Source organism: Anoplolepis gracilipes, chromosome 4 (assembly GCF_047496725.1).
Source record: "Anoplolepis gracilipes chromosome 4, ASM4749672v1, whole genome shotgun sequence".
NCBI lineage: Eukaryota > Metazoa > Arthropoda > Insecta > Hymenoptera > Formicidae > Anoplolepis > Anoplolepis gracilipes.
The window spans coordinates 10,675,402-10,693,897 of record NC_132973.1 but is presented as its reverse complement, the minus strand read 5'-3'; the positions used below and the strand labels follow the sequence as shown (position 1 = coordinate 10,693,897).

Sequence of the window (18,496 nt, the reverse complement as noted above, 5' to 3'; positions counted from 1 at the left end):
GTGCGCAATTTACGCCGCGATTTCCAATATGAAGAAGCATACCGAAAGAGAAAGTAATATCGTGTCGTAAGCTGGTAAGTAAGTTCGTCATCGTGAGCGAAATCTGTTAGTCGATTATTTGCTGTTCAATAGCGACGAACTTTTACAGATACGTGTGCCATGTTCTTAAAATTTTATATTTAATAATTATTATTAAGTGTCAAAATTAATTAGCCAAAAAATTACTTTATATAAATCACTCGATTAACATCTTTATAAGTGCAAATATTCTTTGAAGCGCGCGTGTGTGTGTGTTTTATACTTTTTCCACTTTAAAATTAATTTCGCAACAGAAATTTTGATACACTATATATTCAAAAAGAATATGTTGCGAATTATAATAATTCTATCATTTATCTGCTGGTTTGACTCATTGAGTGCTCATCCTGTGGATGAACCGACAAAATTTATCCTCAACAACACGCAAAGTAATGAAGAAAACGTCTTACTTGCAAGATTGGAGGAAGCACAGGTAAAATTTTACGTTTGTAATATTCGATTTGCGAAAATATATAAAAATGCAATCTTTAGAAAACACACACGTCGTAAAAGGTGTCATCTTTTTTTTTAACGACATTTATAGCGATAAAATAAATAAATCTAAAGTAATCGAAAAATATATGTAAAAGATTTTTCTACAAAATTCTAATTGGAGTCCCAAGATTCGCCATAATGACCGGCAGGCGAAGTCAAAATTACTGTTTTGTAGGAATTGTTAGGACGTGTCGCTGATGCGATTAGAATCGGCACAGGAAGATTTATCAATTCGATAATATTGGCCAGAAACATCATTGTCAATCGAGCGGAGGTAATTGTTATATCTATCGAATTCTTCCAATGACATTTTATGTCTCATGATTATATATGTGTATCATGTGTCATCTTTCCGCCAATATACAAAAAATCGACATATTATTTAGTATATTAATCAAATATTTTTTTTCATCGATAACGCCGAATGATTTATAAAGATGGACAAAAAGTTGAAATTGTATCGTAAATAGAACATGTGAGTACGTCAGTCTCGTGTGTTAACCGACTAATGTATTAGTAAATATTTAATTTACTGTTGTCCCTTTGCATTTTCTTTTTATATTTTCGCTACTTATTTTTATGGTTATCAAATTTGTTTGTAATTTGTAAACGAGAAATTATGGCATATGTCTTTTTCTTTTATAGCAATTAACTAGCGAAACTCAGGATAATTTTAATCCAGTAATTAAACTCAATAATCAAAGCCGCAGAGAGGTGCAAAGTACAACACCGATAGTGTTATTTCATCCGGTAACGCGAGAATCGGTTCGTTTAGAAAATGAGACCGAGCAAGCAATTTTAGAAAGACCAAAGCCTGGCAACATCAGAGAAGCATTGAATAATTTATTAACGCCTAAACCAATCGTTGACGGAATTAAAGATGAAGAAAAGTATGGTAATACAGGAGATAAATTTATTGGATTCGGGAGAGTGTTTGTTAAAGGTTTCGAAAATTTCGCTAATTCTTTGAGCAGCCTAGTAAACGTAAGTATCTTGCAAAGCAATTGATCCATTATCGATACAGTGAATATTGACAAAATTTTTGAAATTGAACTTTTTTTAAATTATTTTAACTGTATATATAAAACAATTAAATTGCGTATTTTCAGATCCCTTATAATGCCGCCAAACAAACTTCTCGAGCAGTAAGCCAAATATTAGATCAGTTCGGTAAACGGCTCATTGGACTCGAATAAAAAATATAAATGTACATAAACATGTAATTAATTACAAAAGATGTACATAAACATGTAATTAATTACAAAAGATGTACATAGAACGAATAAAATATTGTCATATTAGTATATGAAAACCTTTTATTTCGAAAATATTTAAAAAAAACAAAAATATTATAAGTATCGTGATAACGCGCACGTGCATGGAATTACTGATATCAAAATTGACTTCAATTAACAATAGTACTTGACGATTAACATAATTTTCGAACTAATGATAAGATATAATCTTCTCTTATAAAGAAATTTCGAAGTCAAATAAACGTCAGTTTATTAAAATACTTTTCCCATGAGTTTTAGTTTTAGTCGCAAAATAAAGATACTATTTATCAATAAAATATATTATTATCAGAAGAACTTAATATTTTTAAATTGTGTGTTGCATTTTCTCTAAGATATTATAACGATGCGGTTGCATATACTTATATTGTTGTTCTTCGTTGGAAGTATCTTTGGAGAAGTAAGTATATATATATATGCTGTACATTTTGCTGCATTATAGTTAATACTAATAGTTAAATTTTTTTTTTCTATAATCAATATTTTTTATCGCTATGTTGCGAGACAATACGATTCTAAACTTAGGTCAATCTCTGTGGAATAATATTCTAAATCATTTTCAAGTAAATAAAAAACTCTGAATGAGAATTATTAAGAAACGAATTATCTGCTAATAATAATTCAGTGTTTAAAATAAAAATTACTTTTAAATGATATTTATAACAAAATTTATTAAAACAATTTTACAAATTCTAACTAAAATTTAAAAATATAATACTAGATTAATACAAACTTCTAGATATTTTAATTTACATATATGATTGATAGAGATAAGACCTATATATACTTGTTACAATATTCCTATCTAACAAGCTTAATTTATAATTATATATTTTATTCACACACAAAACATAATTAATTGGAATTAGCGGAATTTAAAAACACTTAATAAGCTTTTTTTCTTTAGCCATGGTATGATGACACAGGAGAAGAATCATGGGAAGAAGAACCATCAGAAAAAGAAATAATAACATTTACATCGGAAACAACATTTACACCGGAAACAACATTTACACCGGAAACAACATTTACAGCGGAAACAACCTTTACACTTAATACATCTACATCTATAACAAACACTACGCAAATTAATAATACTGATGATTCTAAACCAAATTCATCTAATTCTGTTCATACGAATTCTTCTAGATCCCGTAAGCTATTTGCAAAATTCTTTCTTCACTTTGTTTCAGATTGCTTAGTTTTTGCTAATTATGTTATTTAATATTTTACCTACAATTTTATCTAAATTTTGCATATAATGAAGAGAGATAGTATACTAAGTGAAATATTTAATCTTCTATTAAACTTATTTAGATGTCGGAATAATTGACGTGACAATTGAAGTACTAAGACTACTATGCACGGATAAATTCTTTCCAACAAATTTTCCTAGATTATTCAAGGTAAGTGATATATTTAAATGTAATTAATATTTATCAAAATACAAGAAATACTCTAAAAGGCATAAAAAAGTATAAGTTTCGCAAGACGCAGAAGCATTCTATGATCAGTTTTTACATTATCACCTGTGATAATTTAACGATTTTTGTTTTTTAAGGAATATAAAATTAATTTCTTCCAAGTTGATTGCAAATTATAATTTTATTTTATTAATTTATGATTATTTTATCATTAAATATTTTAATGATTAAATCCAAAATTAAGATTTTATGAAAATAAATTATTTAATTAAAATTACTAAAGAATAATATTTAATTACAATTTCTATTCACTTCTTAAAGCTCAATTCGCAAAATATGATATATTTTTTTAAATCATTTATACATATATAATTTAAAAATTATATTTCTATATTTTAATATTTTTGTTCAGAGAAAATTCTCAATTACACAAAAAATTTGTAAGTAATATTTTTCAAATAAGTCATGAAACATTCTTTGTTAAAGTTATCGCAAAATTTAATTACCAAGCAATACTAGTGATATTATTTTTATACTTTATACACATATACACGTATACATCTTTTTGGAAATTTGTAGATATGCAACATTTGTGAGAAGTCCTCATCGAATGATTTTATGAACAGAATAACCCTTGTATAGGGAAAGCAGAGAGAAAAACAACTATGCAAGTTTTAAATAAATATTTTATATTATTAAGAATTGTAAACTAAATATTCTAAAACAATAATCTTATCGTATCATATTCGTAAACAATGAAAGTAAACGAATCATGTATGTTAAACAATCGTTAATTTTACTACAAAGTTATTTTATATTCCCAAATTGCTCATAAATAATTGAATTATAACCTGTAACATAAATGGATAACTAATAAGACTAGTAATAATACTTAATAAAAGAATTATCTAATACAAATTATTGTATAAATTGTAAATCGCTTGATTTATATTATATACTTACGGATTTGTTCAGTAATTAACTATGTACAATAAAAAGTTACGAGGTGTCACAGTTTAATACATGCATTAGGTTCACACGGTATATAGTATGGAGGTCGTGCAAAATTGCGTATTTCTTCACGTTATTATACGAAAACACGCGATATACAAATTGTCATAAGCATAAGAATAATTAGTCCTCTATTAAATAGGCAAAGAAGTAACACTCGACCTACATAAAAGAAATACAATGCAATTTGCGTCGTTTTTTTTACCATTCTGTTGTTCCACGCAGCAAAATACTTAACAACAAATATGTTCAAGTATAAAATTTCTTCTACAATAGAATAAAATCAGCTCGACATTATTATTCGATTGTAATCCCAGATGCAATTTATTTGCAAAATTCTATTTATTTTAGCACATCCTCGAAGTAGAAAAAATGCTAATGAAATATGCATTCCATTACATATAATTCTCTTTTTTTAATTATTATTGCTTTCAATATTGTATTTTTAAGTTAAATTATATACAGTTATCTTTCCGATTTAAATGAGTACCGAAATCAAATGAATAATCTTCCAGATTAATACATTTTTATTAGAAACATTTTAAATTTTTATTAATTTTTAAAAGTAATCATATTTATGTAAAATTCATCAATTTATTAAGATTACTTTTAATTTTAAGACTTTAAGCTTTTTTATTATAAGTATTATTTTTCGCATTTCGAAATCCACGACATAAAGTAAATTCACGACAAAAACGAAGTTCGCGCTGTTGCAGAGCATATGTTATGTATAATACATGTATCTTCACATTTTTTATGATTTTACGCGAATAAAAAAATGATATGCCATTTACGAGAGCATTTAAATTCTGACTTATCGTTTAGTTTAAACAATTATATATATCATTTGTGATTATATTCAAGGACGCTGCATAAATAGATTTTTCCTTACCTTTCTTTTATATATTTTTGTCGATACGAAACATTATCTTTTTATAACCTGCATAGAACCTTGTGTTAATTCTACAACTGAAGCTATAACCAAAGAAAATGCAAAAAACGACTATTAATTCTAGATATAATAGACAAAAATAATTTTAATAGTCCATCATATATAATATCTTTGATGCTTATATCAATATTACTAGCTATTTAAAATACTTTGTCGACAATTTTGTGCATACTTGATGCCATAAACCATTATGCGATTTATACTACGCACTGACACGCAATTGATAAGTTATTTATTATTTACTATCTATTTGACTTGATTTATTTTGCGAATTTTCAATACATCGAGATGCACCATAACTAAAATGAAAATCTTGTGTTTATTTATGTATAATTTATGCGAATGATACTATGATTCGAATAATTAAATAGATGATTGAGTTTATCTAATTTAATATTTGCTTCAACTCAATAGCACTGAAAAGTATTTTTAAAATACCGATAGGTAAAGCTTAGAAAAATGTAAAACTTTAAAGTTTTTATCATTAATAATATTAATAAAAATAACTACAACGGTTTAATTTATTTTTTAAACGCGAATGAAGAAGACAAGAATAATGGAATGAAATATAAATATAATAATCAATATTTTAACATATAAATATATTATTTATTGCTATTAATAATTTATATTTAATACACTCGTAATACATTACTGTCGTTTTATCATTTCAATTCTTCATTGTATAATTGTCAACATCACTTTAAATTATTATTAAGCTATGAATATATTTATATTCAACCATTGGTTCGGCGATATCAGACATAACACATATGAGAAAGATTTTACTTTATTTATATATAATATATATCAGATATAAAATCTTAACATAAGTTCATGCTTATGACATTGAAGAATATTTTAATAATCTATAATCTCAATTAAATACCCGAGTGACTAAATCACATAATCATGCACTATCTATCTACTATCTAACTGTTCCCAGTTAATTAACGTCAAGAATCGATGCAGCGTACAATTAGTTCGTATATAAAGAGTGATTACGTCTCCTGAATGAATACTGAGTATATATTAATTAGAGTGTCGTCTCCAATACTAGTAAAGCAGGACTAAACTTGTTATATAGGAAAATTGCAATTTAATGATCGATCATAATCTCGATCCTTTCTTTTTCTTTCTTTCTCCCACTCACACACACACACACACACTCTCTCTTTCTCTCTCTTACGTCATTATATAAATTATTCTCACAAACAAATTTTTCTGCTGCCAGATATTTACACTACTATCTATAAATATTGGTTAAAAAGGATCCAGAATGGTACTGTTGTTTTTTTTTTTTTTTACGCTTAAGAATATAAATAATTATCGCGACATAAAATCTGACAGCGAGAAGTCAATAAATCACCGGAGATTGCAAAAAACATTGTCAGCAGCCAGGCTAAAAGAAGGAAAATCATCAATTAAATACTTATCATATTTTTTGGTACACAGCGGAAACTTTTTGGTCAGCTAAAACCTCAACGTGTCTTCATCAACTAAAAATTCCTCATATGTAAAATATATTTATAAAGTAATGTTCAATAATTATCAATCTCGTTTTATGCTTTTCCTTTGAGTTTTTTAAATAATAAATCTTCATTTAACTCGTTGTCTTGTATTTTTACAAATATCTGCGATCGAAAGGCAGAATCTTCCGTGAAAGTCGCCAGAGGAGGACCAATACCGAGGATTCTGAAAAGATTCGTTCCCGCTGCGTGGAACGAGAATCAGACACTCGCGAGGAAGATATTATATCGATCTTAGACGGTGGTCTCGTCCAAGATCGATCGGAAATTCTAGGTATTGGTAGTATCGTAACTCTTGTACGTGTGGGAGGACCTCTTATGCCTGACGGTGCAGAAGAGGATCATGCTGGCCACCTGGCCGAACAGTTGAAGGAAAGCGACGACGAGACCCACCGTACCCACCACGTGGAGTCTGGTAACTAGCCACATCTGTATGGCGGATGCGCATCCCTCCTTGTACCAGAGCTCTTTATTGCGACCCTCCGGATCTGAACGACCGCAGTACCGTTCCCGTTGTATGCAGCAGGAATCCGGCACCCGGTCCTCCTCGGGCCACGCCTCGATTTGGAACCAATCCGTGTAGTCGCGTACGCCGCAGCAGTGAAACTGAAAGCGTTTACATTTATTTCTAATGTTTCGAATACGTGGCAGCTTTTTAACGTTAACTTGAGAACTGAGTCCCCAACATAAAATAATACTACTGTTTTCATGAATAATTTTAATTGAGCACGCCAAACCTCCGTATGTATGTGGTCCCACATGGCGGAGAGGGTTCCTGGCTCCCTGGTGATATTGTAATGCTTCTCAATACCGTACAATAATTCTTCCTTCAGGCTTCTCGCGAGGTGTTCCCTGAACACGAACGCTAAAGTTCCCAGCATGAACTCGGCGAGAAACATGAGTATCACTAGACTGAAATACTGAAAATTACGAAATGTAAGCGTTCACTTTTCATTTCCAAATTATAAAGAATTAAAAATAGAGATTTTAAAAAATTCAGAAAAGTAATTTAGAACATAGAAGAAAAAAAGATAATACAGAGAGTCAGGAGATACGGATCGTTCTGTCTGAAATTATTCAAGACAGCAAAAATTTAAATCTGTCTACTACAAGACAAGATAGATACCCAAGATAGTCAAGTTATATATATGTCTTACGAGTCTTGTATGCCGCACGTGCACCTAGACGTACTTTTTGCGAGACACACACACGTTTTACAATGGATCACGTTGTACTAACCGTGATCAGCATGCATCTAGACTGAAACCACGCGCCGCAGCATCCGAAGAAGGCGATGACGAATGTGACGCATCCCGCGGCGAGCAATAACGAGTCTGCCGATGCGAAACTGTACTGTGGCACCAAGGTCGCGTATCCGGAATAAGCCAACCGCAGCCAAAGGCCCGCACCCAAAATTCCGCAAGCGCATAACTGTAAAAAAAATTACGCATGTCAGAGTGGCGTCATAAATGTTTGACATTTCAACGAGCGTATTTACCAAGCCCGGTTGAGGTCATGAATACACGCGGTTATATATGACAAATAAAGTTATACCAGATATTCCGAAATCACCAAATACTTTTTTTTTCTCAATTATAGTTTCTATGGTCAATTTTTATTGAGAAGAAAATTGATTCAAATTTTGTAGTGAAATTCATTACATCACATAGTAATTTTAAAATATTCTGTAAAAATATAATAAATGTATGTAGTAATACATACAGTTTTTATTATGTTATAAATGATACAAAAATATTCTCATTAATTTAAAAAAAATACTTTGATGATTAAAAAAAAGTGAAGAAATAATAATAATAATTTTATACAGTAGTCTTGCACTTGTCGCGTTAATATGAGTTGCTGACGTTAATTCGTGGTGTACAAAGATCTAAGGGGATTATAATTAAAAGTATCAGGAGAAAGATTTTTATCACACGTACACTCATAGCACGCGAGTTTACTGGGTCAATGTCACGTTATTTTCATTCGCCTTCTGATAATACACAGTCGGTATTGTATATCGATTACGCAACGTCATTTAAACAAATTCGAAAATGCAAAACAGATTACTGAAAAAAATGATCTTGCAACTTGAACAAAAATTTTCTAGGTGTAAAAAATTAATTGAAACAGAGAAATTATTAGCAAATACTGTAATACTGCATATATTTTGCACTTAATTAATTTAAATGACAGAGACAGAATTTATATCTGTACTATTAGTGTAATTTAGACAAAGAATTTTTCTGCAATGCCTATCTTTAAGGCCTATTGTCAAGGACAATTATATTTGTGATTAATATTTGGTAATGAGATCTAAATTTTCTAGAGGTATCGCTAGAATCTTGCTGCTATAAATTCTATACGTGACAAACAATATTCTAACAGATACAAAAAGTAGCGATAAATTTTAATTGAGACATCTAGAAATCTATCTACATTAGCAAAATATTTTTTCGAGTGGTTGTAAACTAGAAACCGTAATCTTTCGAATCGTCAATGCGAAAGGGAAATTGATATAATTATTTCGGCACGCAAAGATTTAGTCCACGGTCAACGCTTGAGAAGTAAGTAGCAAAATTGCACGGTGTGAGAGAAATTTTATAAACCAATAAAAGGAATGGACAATTCATTCAAACTGTACACTGTACACATTTAACGGTACATCGTTCACCTGCTAAATCATTCGCAAATAGAGATCGCGAGCCCACGTCCGAGAGAGAGTATAGAATTTCTAGGTAAGCCAGTGGGTAACCCACTGCGCCGGGAAGTCAGTGACGGGAAGTCGACCAAGCGGTCAGGTGAATATTGACCTTACTTACAAGCTTCGTACGAGCCCCGAGTAAATTGCGATACATCCGACATTGCAAGCGCGACCTACCTTGCGTCGTCGAACGCGGCCGCGAACGAAGGGACATGTTTATGCGTACGAGCGCGTAACACGTCGGCGGAAATTCGTGTAATGTATTTAAATGCGGAAAAGAGCGCAGTGGGGATAATTTATAAATTGCAATTCGCGCGGCATGAATTAAGAAATTAATGCACTGTTACGCGGCCTCAATAGCTAATTGTACAAAAGCGCGTCCGTACTTTCTAATTACCGTCAATGATGCATACCGTGGCACGGTACTTTTAAAAACGTTATATAATCCATGATATATATGTCTCATTGATATCATTTATGAATCTTTTATGAATCGCTCAAAAAAATATTTTGCTAATGTAGATAGATTTCTAGATGTCTCAATTAAAATTTATCGCTACTTTTTGTATCTGTTAGAATATTGTTTGTCACGCATAGAATTTATAGCAGCAATATTCTAGCGATACCTCTAGAAAATTTAGATTCCATTGCCAAATATTAATCACAAATATAATTGTCCTTGACAATAGGCCTTATGAAGATAGGCATGACAGAAAAATTTTCTGTCTAAATTACACTAATAGTACAGATATCAATTCTGTCTCTGCCATTTAAATTGATTAAATGCAAAATATATGCAGTATCACGGTATTTGCTGATTATTTATCTGTTACAGTTAATTTTTTATACCTAGAAAATTTTTGTTCAAGTTGCAAAATTATTTTTTTTAGTGATCTTTTATATTAGATCGTTATTGAAACATTTGCCCTTGCAATTTTGCATATTTGTCTAATAACATCTCATCTTAAATAATTACATCTTGAATAATGTATATGTATATGTTTCATTGTCCACGGAGTTTGTACAATGAAAAGCAATTAGTATATCCAAGTATAATCAAGTGCGCGCGACAACAGGTGGCATGTGTTTAACAGTAGCAAAGCCTAATGAGAAAGTGCGTGTACCGGTACATGTGTACCGCGCTTTTATCATAGACTTAGGTACCGTAAGTTCATAGCTCATAGAGCTAAGCGGTTCAACGCCCTATTTAAGGCTTTCATCGCGGTACAGGCGTCGGACGATTTCAAGTGGAGTGACAAAGTGGGAAGGGGCCAGAGAATGCGGCGGAATGCGAATTACAAAAGCGCGTCGATTTAATAGCCGAGTCACGTAGGCTGTCATTAGTTGTGCTCGTTATATTGTTTCATTTGTCATTTGACCAATTGAAATCGCGCCTGCACTGCACTGTTTATCAATTGTGTGCTAACGAAACATTTCATTCAAGTTCGTCGAGATGTTCTCACATGTATCTTTTCAGCAAGAACGAGACGCTTAAATATAACTCAAGTACCGCTCTCGAATAATTCGCAAATATAAATTAATCGATTTTATAATTAAATATGTGAGAAATTCCCACATATATATCCAAGTCACTTCTTGTGTTTTTTTTTTTTTTTTTTTTATTATAGTGCACTTTAGGGAGAATTAAAAATCAGTATAACATTTATTTAAAGAAAATAATATAAAGGTAGCCTACCCAGATTAAAACGTTGAGGGAGCAGAAGACGTGCCTGATGCACGTGTATCCTGTGCGGCCCATGACTCGATCCTTCATCAAATCTTCACTCTGAAGGGGTTGGCAATGTTTCCTGCAAAAACGTAGAGTGTGATCCATTTGCGTAAACAGGAAGCGGATAATATAATCGTTCGGCAATAAGGAAACTCGCGAGAGTAATGCCACTTCCTGAATTGACATTAGACAGTAACGTGCTTCGAGCTACCGTCGACGCTTCGGAGCTATATCAACGATCACAGAGAGAATGCACGAATATTAATTACATCGACACAATCGACAACTTTCGCCTTCTATCACGCGAACACATAAAAAAGACTTCCTTATCTTTCTTCACGAATATTATTATTCTTATTATTACACAATAATTACTATTGTGGTAAGCAACCCACCGTGCGCATCAGCGCGAGAGTCTCGTGGTACGCATCACGGATCACCAGGAAATACTACGTTTGAGGAGCAAACTGAGAAGGATAGATCGTGCGAGGAAAAGAGGAAGGGGAAAAAACCGCGACGAGAAAGACCGAGAAAGAGAGTGAGAGAGAGAGAGAGAAGTGGAGGAACGGGAGTTGATGGTGGAGGAGGAAGAGAAGGTGGAGAAGGAGAACGAGAAGAGATCGACATGCGAGAGCGCGAAGAGGAACCCGCTCGAACGCGGTGGCCAGGAAGATCCAGAGGATCATTCCAGCTGACTGACTGTCGATCGATCGATCCGACCAGACAACAATTCTCGTCGGATGAGGATCCGTTCCGATATGTACGAGCACGAATCGATACGATTGGCTCCCGTCCGGTCTTTCGCGGGCCTTCTAGGTCCGCTAACGGGACAGCCGCTCCGGTTGGAGCCACTCACCTACACGCGATCACGATTGCGATCACGTAAATCGCAACGGGAGATTGGAAATGATAGGAGAGGCGAGAGCGAGGTGCGTTGCGCTCGTCAGACGTCACTTTTCCCGTAGATGACCTATCGAGGAAAAAAAAAAGATACGCTCAAGGTCACTCGTGATACCTCGAGAGATGTCTGGTCGTCCTCTTTGTGTCTCTCTCTCTCTCTCTCTCTCTCTCTCTCTCTCTCTCTCTCTCTCTCTCTCTCTCTCTCTCTCTCTCTCTCTCTCTCTCTCTCTGTTTCTCGTCTCACGCTATCGCATCGCGTCACTATTCTTTGTCAGCCTTTTACATCCCAGCTGAGGCCTCTCGGTACACGGAACGCTAGGCTATATGTGTACCTTCGTTCAGTTCATATGGTTATCATTGCAAAAACGTCTGCTCCACCAAATCAGAATCCTTTTTGGAGAGACTTTCCGAGCTCCTCCGGAAACCCCTTTGAGAAACCGGAAGACGCTCGATGAGATCCACCCTGGCACATTCAAAGCATCCGTTTCGCGCGACGGCAGAGATTACGTGGGGTCGTTGCAAATGAGGATATAAATAGCAGTGGGACTGTACTCTAGAACATCAATGCCACGGAAATCTAATCTAATCTTATCATATATTTTCTACATTAATTTTCTATTAATGTTACTCTATCTTAACGTCTATTTTTCTATATAATAATTTTATAATATACTAATAGAAAAAAAGAACTGTTGACACGTAAAAGATTAAATGGTTCTTTCCAGACCGTGTAGAAATATCAGTCAAAAGCATTAACATGTAGGAAATTTAAATAACAGAGACAGGGGATATAATTTTTCTACTTTCAGTCCAAACGACAGCTATGCAAATAATATTGATCGAATAATGCACGAGATGAGAGAAAAAGAAGAATGTTGAATAAAAGATTATCTGTGCAATAAATATAAACATATATTCACATCAGCTACGGTGAACATCATCTGTTACAATCTCGCGTTATGCCGCTTTCGTTTTATACCGATTGTTATCACTCGCGATACATCATAATTAGCATAATTATTAGATCGAGTAATTTCACTGAATTGTTAATTTCTCGTCCGTATTCTTACAAAGAGAACAAGGTGAAGGAAAATTATCTTGAAAGCTATGATTACTAAAAGAGGGGCCATCTTTGTGTTTAATTAAGATACTCTGATATACTTCTCATCTCCTATTGATGCGAGATTTTATGTATGAAATTTTCAAATCCATCCATAAATAAGCATTTAAATGAATTTTTACCTGTCAGAATACATAATTAATAACACTAATGATATTTAATAATGTATCAATATCATTGTCATTAGGAGTGGCGTAAATAGAATCATCGTACACGCACACACACACTCGCGCACCATCTCGCAATTTACAGGAACAGTTATTCAATCAAGTCTGCAAATTCGTATATTTGGCACAAAAAAATTTGTCCGAACACGATACTCTTGAACAAGAAACGAGATACCGGTTGGGCATTCGCGAGTTAACGGAAAATCTGTTATCAGCTCGTTGCACGATTAATGTGTTCTCTCCCTACTTGCCACAATGAGGGCCGTTATCAGAATTGAATAATATTGATTCGCCTTATCAAGAGCGACGGCCAGGCACGGCTCTCACGCAGAACTCCACCCACCGTCGTAATATTCGTGCCACTTGTCGCCCGTTAAATAAGAACATGGTATCAACATCGTTCGCGAGGATTAAACAGCTCGAGCAAAAAGGAGAACGCGAGTGAGTGAATGAAAGAAACGACGAAAAATGAAATGAAACGGATGGGGATCTGATGGAAAAAAAAAAAAAAAAAAGATACTCGTTATCATCGAATTCGTAAAAGGCGCTCGTAGAATTTACCTTGCCACGATCACGTCTTTTTTATTTCACGGCCGATCGCTTCATGCGTCAGGGATAATCACTGTGACATTTACAGCGTATATAACCACAGCCAGAAGGTACGGAAGGAAGAAAGCTACCCTATTCTCTGTGGCGTTTCAAAGTAAGATATATTTATAGACCTTGAGATATGCTTTTATTTTTACCCCAACTATAGCTGTTATAGAAATTCCAATATCTGTAAGACACACAATACAAGCTTTCCCTTGGGTTACAACATTTTACAGCATTATTATTAAATGAAGATTACCCGCGAGAATATTTCTCTTATACTTTTTATATTTAAAAAAAAAAATTTGTGTATCGAAAGAAGTTTAAAGGAAAAAAAAATTAATTGCGTTCCAAAGATTAATTATCTCATTTAAATATGATTAAAGAATATTTGATAACATGTGTCGTGTGAAGAGATTAATATCGGCACCGAGATCAATTTCTGACGGACGAAATGGTAGGCTGCGTGAAAATAATGTACATCGAGGAGAGTGCAAAGGGGCGCACAAACGGTCCCCCTGCCTCGACTTCCTGCCAATTGCGGACAATTTGTGGTCATCTATGACCGACCTCCCCGCTCGTCGCCGCGCGTCGTCGCATAAAATGCGTGTGGACGATGCCTAAATGTAAAAGTTAATGCTGCCCGGTTCTCCGTCTCTTTCTCCTTTTTTATGTACCATCGCCGTCCTACGCATTCGACTTCCCACGTGATGTAATCGAGAAAAGGAGCTCGCACGCGTGTCTCATTATCAATCTTCCGACGATTGCATATGTATACATAGAGCGCAAAAGTATTATTTTCATCACACTGTACAGTGTGACAGTTTCATTCTTAATGACAGTTTTATATGTCTTTCTTATGACATTATCTTAATTCTTTATTTCCCTGTAAAAAGTTCTACGAAATATAAATTGATCTATACAGCCAATCGCATTGGACAGTTTTAATTATTTATATTTTATTAATTAAAAGAGAAATTATGTGCTGTTAGATGAGAATTTACAACATTCATTAGTCATTTCATGTGAAATGGTTGCATAAATCAGGGCACTTACATGATCGAGAACGTGATCTAGAAAAGCTATAATTATGTCGCATTAGAAGAATATACGTAACGAGCTTACCGAGGATTTCTCATACTAGTAATAGAAGCGTCCTATTATACCTATTACGACGATCTATAATTTCCTGACGCAGTCAGGTATCGAAGAATGAAAAAAATCACGATTATATAACAATTATATAGAAAATATTACGTATGATAAATTAATCCCTAATCGTAAGATGATGTATCAAAGCATGCGTATCCTTCATCATAAAGAAAGCCACACGCGAACACGAATCCAGCCAGTTTAATCCCTCTCGATCCTTCCCACGTGTATGTACGTGATCGGTTTCCTAAACACCGCATTAAGATTTTTTTTTCAATCGATAAATCCATCATTGAAATTCTTGCCTCGTTCTTAAAGCGTTTGTGCGTTTGTCAACCTTTCTTGTAAATAAAACATTCTTCTAAATACACTTTTGTTATACTAGATACAGATTAGATATATCCTAAAAATTAAGAAAATATTAAAAAGCTATAAAGAAAAAGTATATCTATGATCTTGGTTTTTATTTTGTACCACTTTTGTTTTACATCATACTCTCTCTAAATATATAATATTCATAATTGTTGATAAAATTTATTTTTAAAAATAAGATATTTATGCTTAAATATTTTTACAAGAGATATGTATATATTTATGATTTAAATCCTTTCCAAAAGATACGATAAAAATAATATTTATTTCATGTAACGTGCAATCTAAAGAAATGAGACGTTTCCGAATGTACATAAATAAAATTAATTAATTAATTAATTAATTAAAAATAAATAATAATAAATTTACACGCCTACAAATCTAATTCTAAATAATTTGTCAAAAATTTAATTATAAAATTTATTAATATTTAAATTATTTTGAAAAATTTTGACTGTGTTACGTGTTTGATAAAAAGCAAGTAAATCGGATTAATTACAATTAAAGCAATTTCTATCCCCCAGTATTTAAACTTAGAATGTATATAGTTTCTCACGAATTTATCGGGGAAAGTAATACATTAAGAGAGTACAGTATATTCGTTGAGGAAAGCACTAATTCATTGTTCTCTTAAATGTTGGTCTGGGAACATGGGAAGAGAAATCGACGAGCGACTTGTTCGCACGATCAATTTCCTGGCATTTGGGATAATGTATGGTATATCAACATGCCTTTCGATTTCGACGCGGCTGAAAAAATGTGCGTGTAATTTTAATTTAAAAAATGACAATAGCAATGTCTCGATTTTTTAAATGCGTGAGAGATGGAACATAAAACTTTCTCTTTATTATTTCAGAAGAATGAGACTGATTATGATGCTTACACTCCTTAGCAGGCAGTATCGCGCTCGATTAGACAAATTGTCTAATTTGTAATTACATACATGAAACGTTATAAAGGAGCACATACGTCAGTAAATTCGCGTAATGATCGCAATCGCCAGGTCGCGACAATTCGTTGAAAACATATTAATCCTTTCCGTCGAGGTCTAAATCATCTCGTCGAGGCTTATGAGACCATGAGATACACGCGACAATATTAATCTGTGCAGTATGATGTGATGATGATTCTCTGACGCGATCAAGTGATGTGAAAGAAACATTTTGAATTCGAGTCGTAAAATTAATGTTAAAAAAAAATTCTAATTTAAAAATGTCATTTTTTTGTAGACAAAGAATATTATTAAATTGCGCCAATAATTTATTTATTTTTATTTATTCAAGCAAAATTTCTTAGTCATTTTTCATTTTTTAATACTTATCTTTCTATTTTTTTTAATATCACGTATTTTTGTAAAAAAGAAAAATTAACATTTTTATTAAAGAAAGATCTTTTTGAAAAACAATTGATCCAAAATAGACCAAAATTATTAATGCAAAGGATTCCAGTGATTTTAGCATATTATATATATGTACCATTATAAAAAATAAAGACTCTCTCTCTCTCTCTCTCTCTCTCTCTCTTTCTTTCATTAAAAAAATGCACATTCATAACTTTCTAATTAATATTTATTTATAGAAAATCGCGCCGGTAAAAATTAATAATACGAGCAGTAACAATGAACGATGCTTGATCTACATATTTTTGTAATGTAATCTTGTAAATTTACCGCGCTTGTATATGGTATGCACCATGTAGTTATCATTAACTACGTACGCAAATGCAAGGCCGACTGTATTCCAGGTTGTATTTGTAAGCAGAAATACGTGAGAGTTTCACGTGCTGAATTCGCAAAATGTTTAATAAATCCGTTTTACTGGACAGAACACGCAGAAATAAATTGCATTTGCATTTTATTAAGTGAATTTTACACAGACTTGCTTTGGTCATGCAATTGTATATATGTAATATAATGTGTGTGACATGTGTAATATAAATTATATTTATGAAAAATAGTAATATAAATTATATATATTATTTGAATAATAAAAATTTCCCAATCGTTAATTATCGCAAGTATTATTTTATTAAAAATTGTAGAACATTTTCCCTCTTTGTATCGTGCAAATTATTCGCAAGTTTTAATGACAATTAAATTTTTTCCAATATTACGTTCAAAACTCTTTTATCCTATGTCATTCATTTTCGTAAAATCAATCGTTCATATTTAAATGCCGTACGCACAATAAGATAAGAGATAAACTCTTGTGGTACATGATTTATGACAAATTTAACGTCAAAATAAAATTTGCAAAAATTGTGCGTTAAAAAAGTGGAGCGAGATAAATATAAAAAGAAAATAGAAACTCTTCGAGAAGAACAAGCAAACTTAATAGCTCACTGATCACTCACAAGTGGGACGAGGAGGGTCATCCGTTTTATTCTTTGCAGAGAGCTGTCACAAGCTCTTCGTCACTGAAGGGCTCACAAAAGTACATAGAAAGCGCAATCAAAAGTCGGATCGGGACTTTGCTTCGCGGCAGCTTTCGAGTTCACGGATCGACTGCGCGCGCGATACCAGCTCTCGCAGAAACATCTGTTTTCTTCGTTCCTCGGAACCGGTACTAGGATCGCCATCTGACGGTTGCGCTGAAGCGCTTTGTGGGGTGACAAGAGCAACGTAAGAAATTAATATTCGCGTGTTAATTACAAAAAAAATCGATCGAAAAAATGCGCAAGGTGATTCAATATTATACTTTATTATTAGCTTGAATAATACGCACAAATAAAAAAAAAATGTGTAAATTTCGTTACGAAACACTTTGTAGTTGCGTAAATTCATTGCATATGTATAATTGTACAATATAAAAGTTTATTACGAAAATTATACATATATGTAAGAAATATTTTTAGCAAAATTTAATAAAATCTTCATTATAGTCCTCATTAAGTGCACAGATCAACGAAACGAATTTAATATATTTAAATTTAAATATAATTTAAATATAATTTAAATATAATTTAAATATAATTTAAA

At 32.7% G+C, this 18,496-nt stretch overlaps 2 protein-coding genes across 5 annotated transcripts; one reads left to right on the top strand and one right to left on the bottom strand.

The window, feature by feature from the left end:
- Positions 1-12: 12 nt before the first annotated feature.
- LOC140664696 (uncharacterized) lies at positions 13-5,096 on the top strand. 2 transcript variants are annotated; one of them, XM_072890061.1, is made up of 7 exons: positions 13-511; positions 749-847; positions 1,219-1,557; positions 1,683-2,268; positions 2,776-3,022; positions 3,186-3,274; positions 3,872-5,096. In XM_072890061.1, exons 1-4 carry the CDS (start codon positions 365-367, stop codon positions 1,767-1,769), a joined length of 672 nt encoding a protein of 223 aa, XP_072746162.1. In that variant the 5' UTR covers positions 13-364; the 3' UTR covers positions 1,770-2,268; positions 2,776-3,022; positions 3,186-3,274; positions 3,872-5,096. The 2 variants fall into 2 exon arrangements, with proteins under 2 accessions (XP_072746162.1, XP_072746161.1); XM_072890060.1 differs by lacking the exon at positions 749-847 and having other exon boundaries at positions 46-511.
- Positions 5,097-5,842: 746 nt separating this feature from the next.
- On the bottom strand, positions 5,843-18,383 carry Tsp5d (Tetraspanin 5D). 3 transcript variants are annotated; one of them, XM_072889566.1, is made up of 5 exons: positions 17,872-18,383; positions 11,185-11,296; positions 8,024-8,215; positions 7,522-7,704; positions 5,843-7,390 (listed from the first exon to the last, which is right to left on the bottom strand). In XM_072889566.1, exons 2-5 carry the CDS (start codon positions 11,260-11,262, stop codon positions 7,055-7,057), a joined length of 789 nt encoding a protein of 262 aa, XP_072745667.1. In that variant the 5' UTR covers positions 11,263-11,296; positions 17,872-18,383; the 3' UTR covers positions 5,843-7,054. The 3 variants fall into 3 exon arrangements, with proteins under 3 accessions (XP_072745667.1, XP_072745666.1, XP_072745668.1); XM_072889565.1 differs by lacking the exon at positions 17,872-18,383 and adding an exon at positions 13,360-13,594; XM_072889567.1 differs by lacking the exon at positions 17,872-18,383 and adding an exon at positions 11,613-11,960.
- Positions 18,384-18,496: the final 113 nt, after the last annotated feature.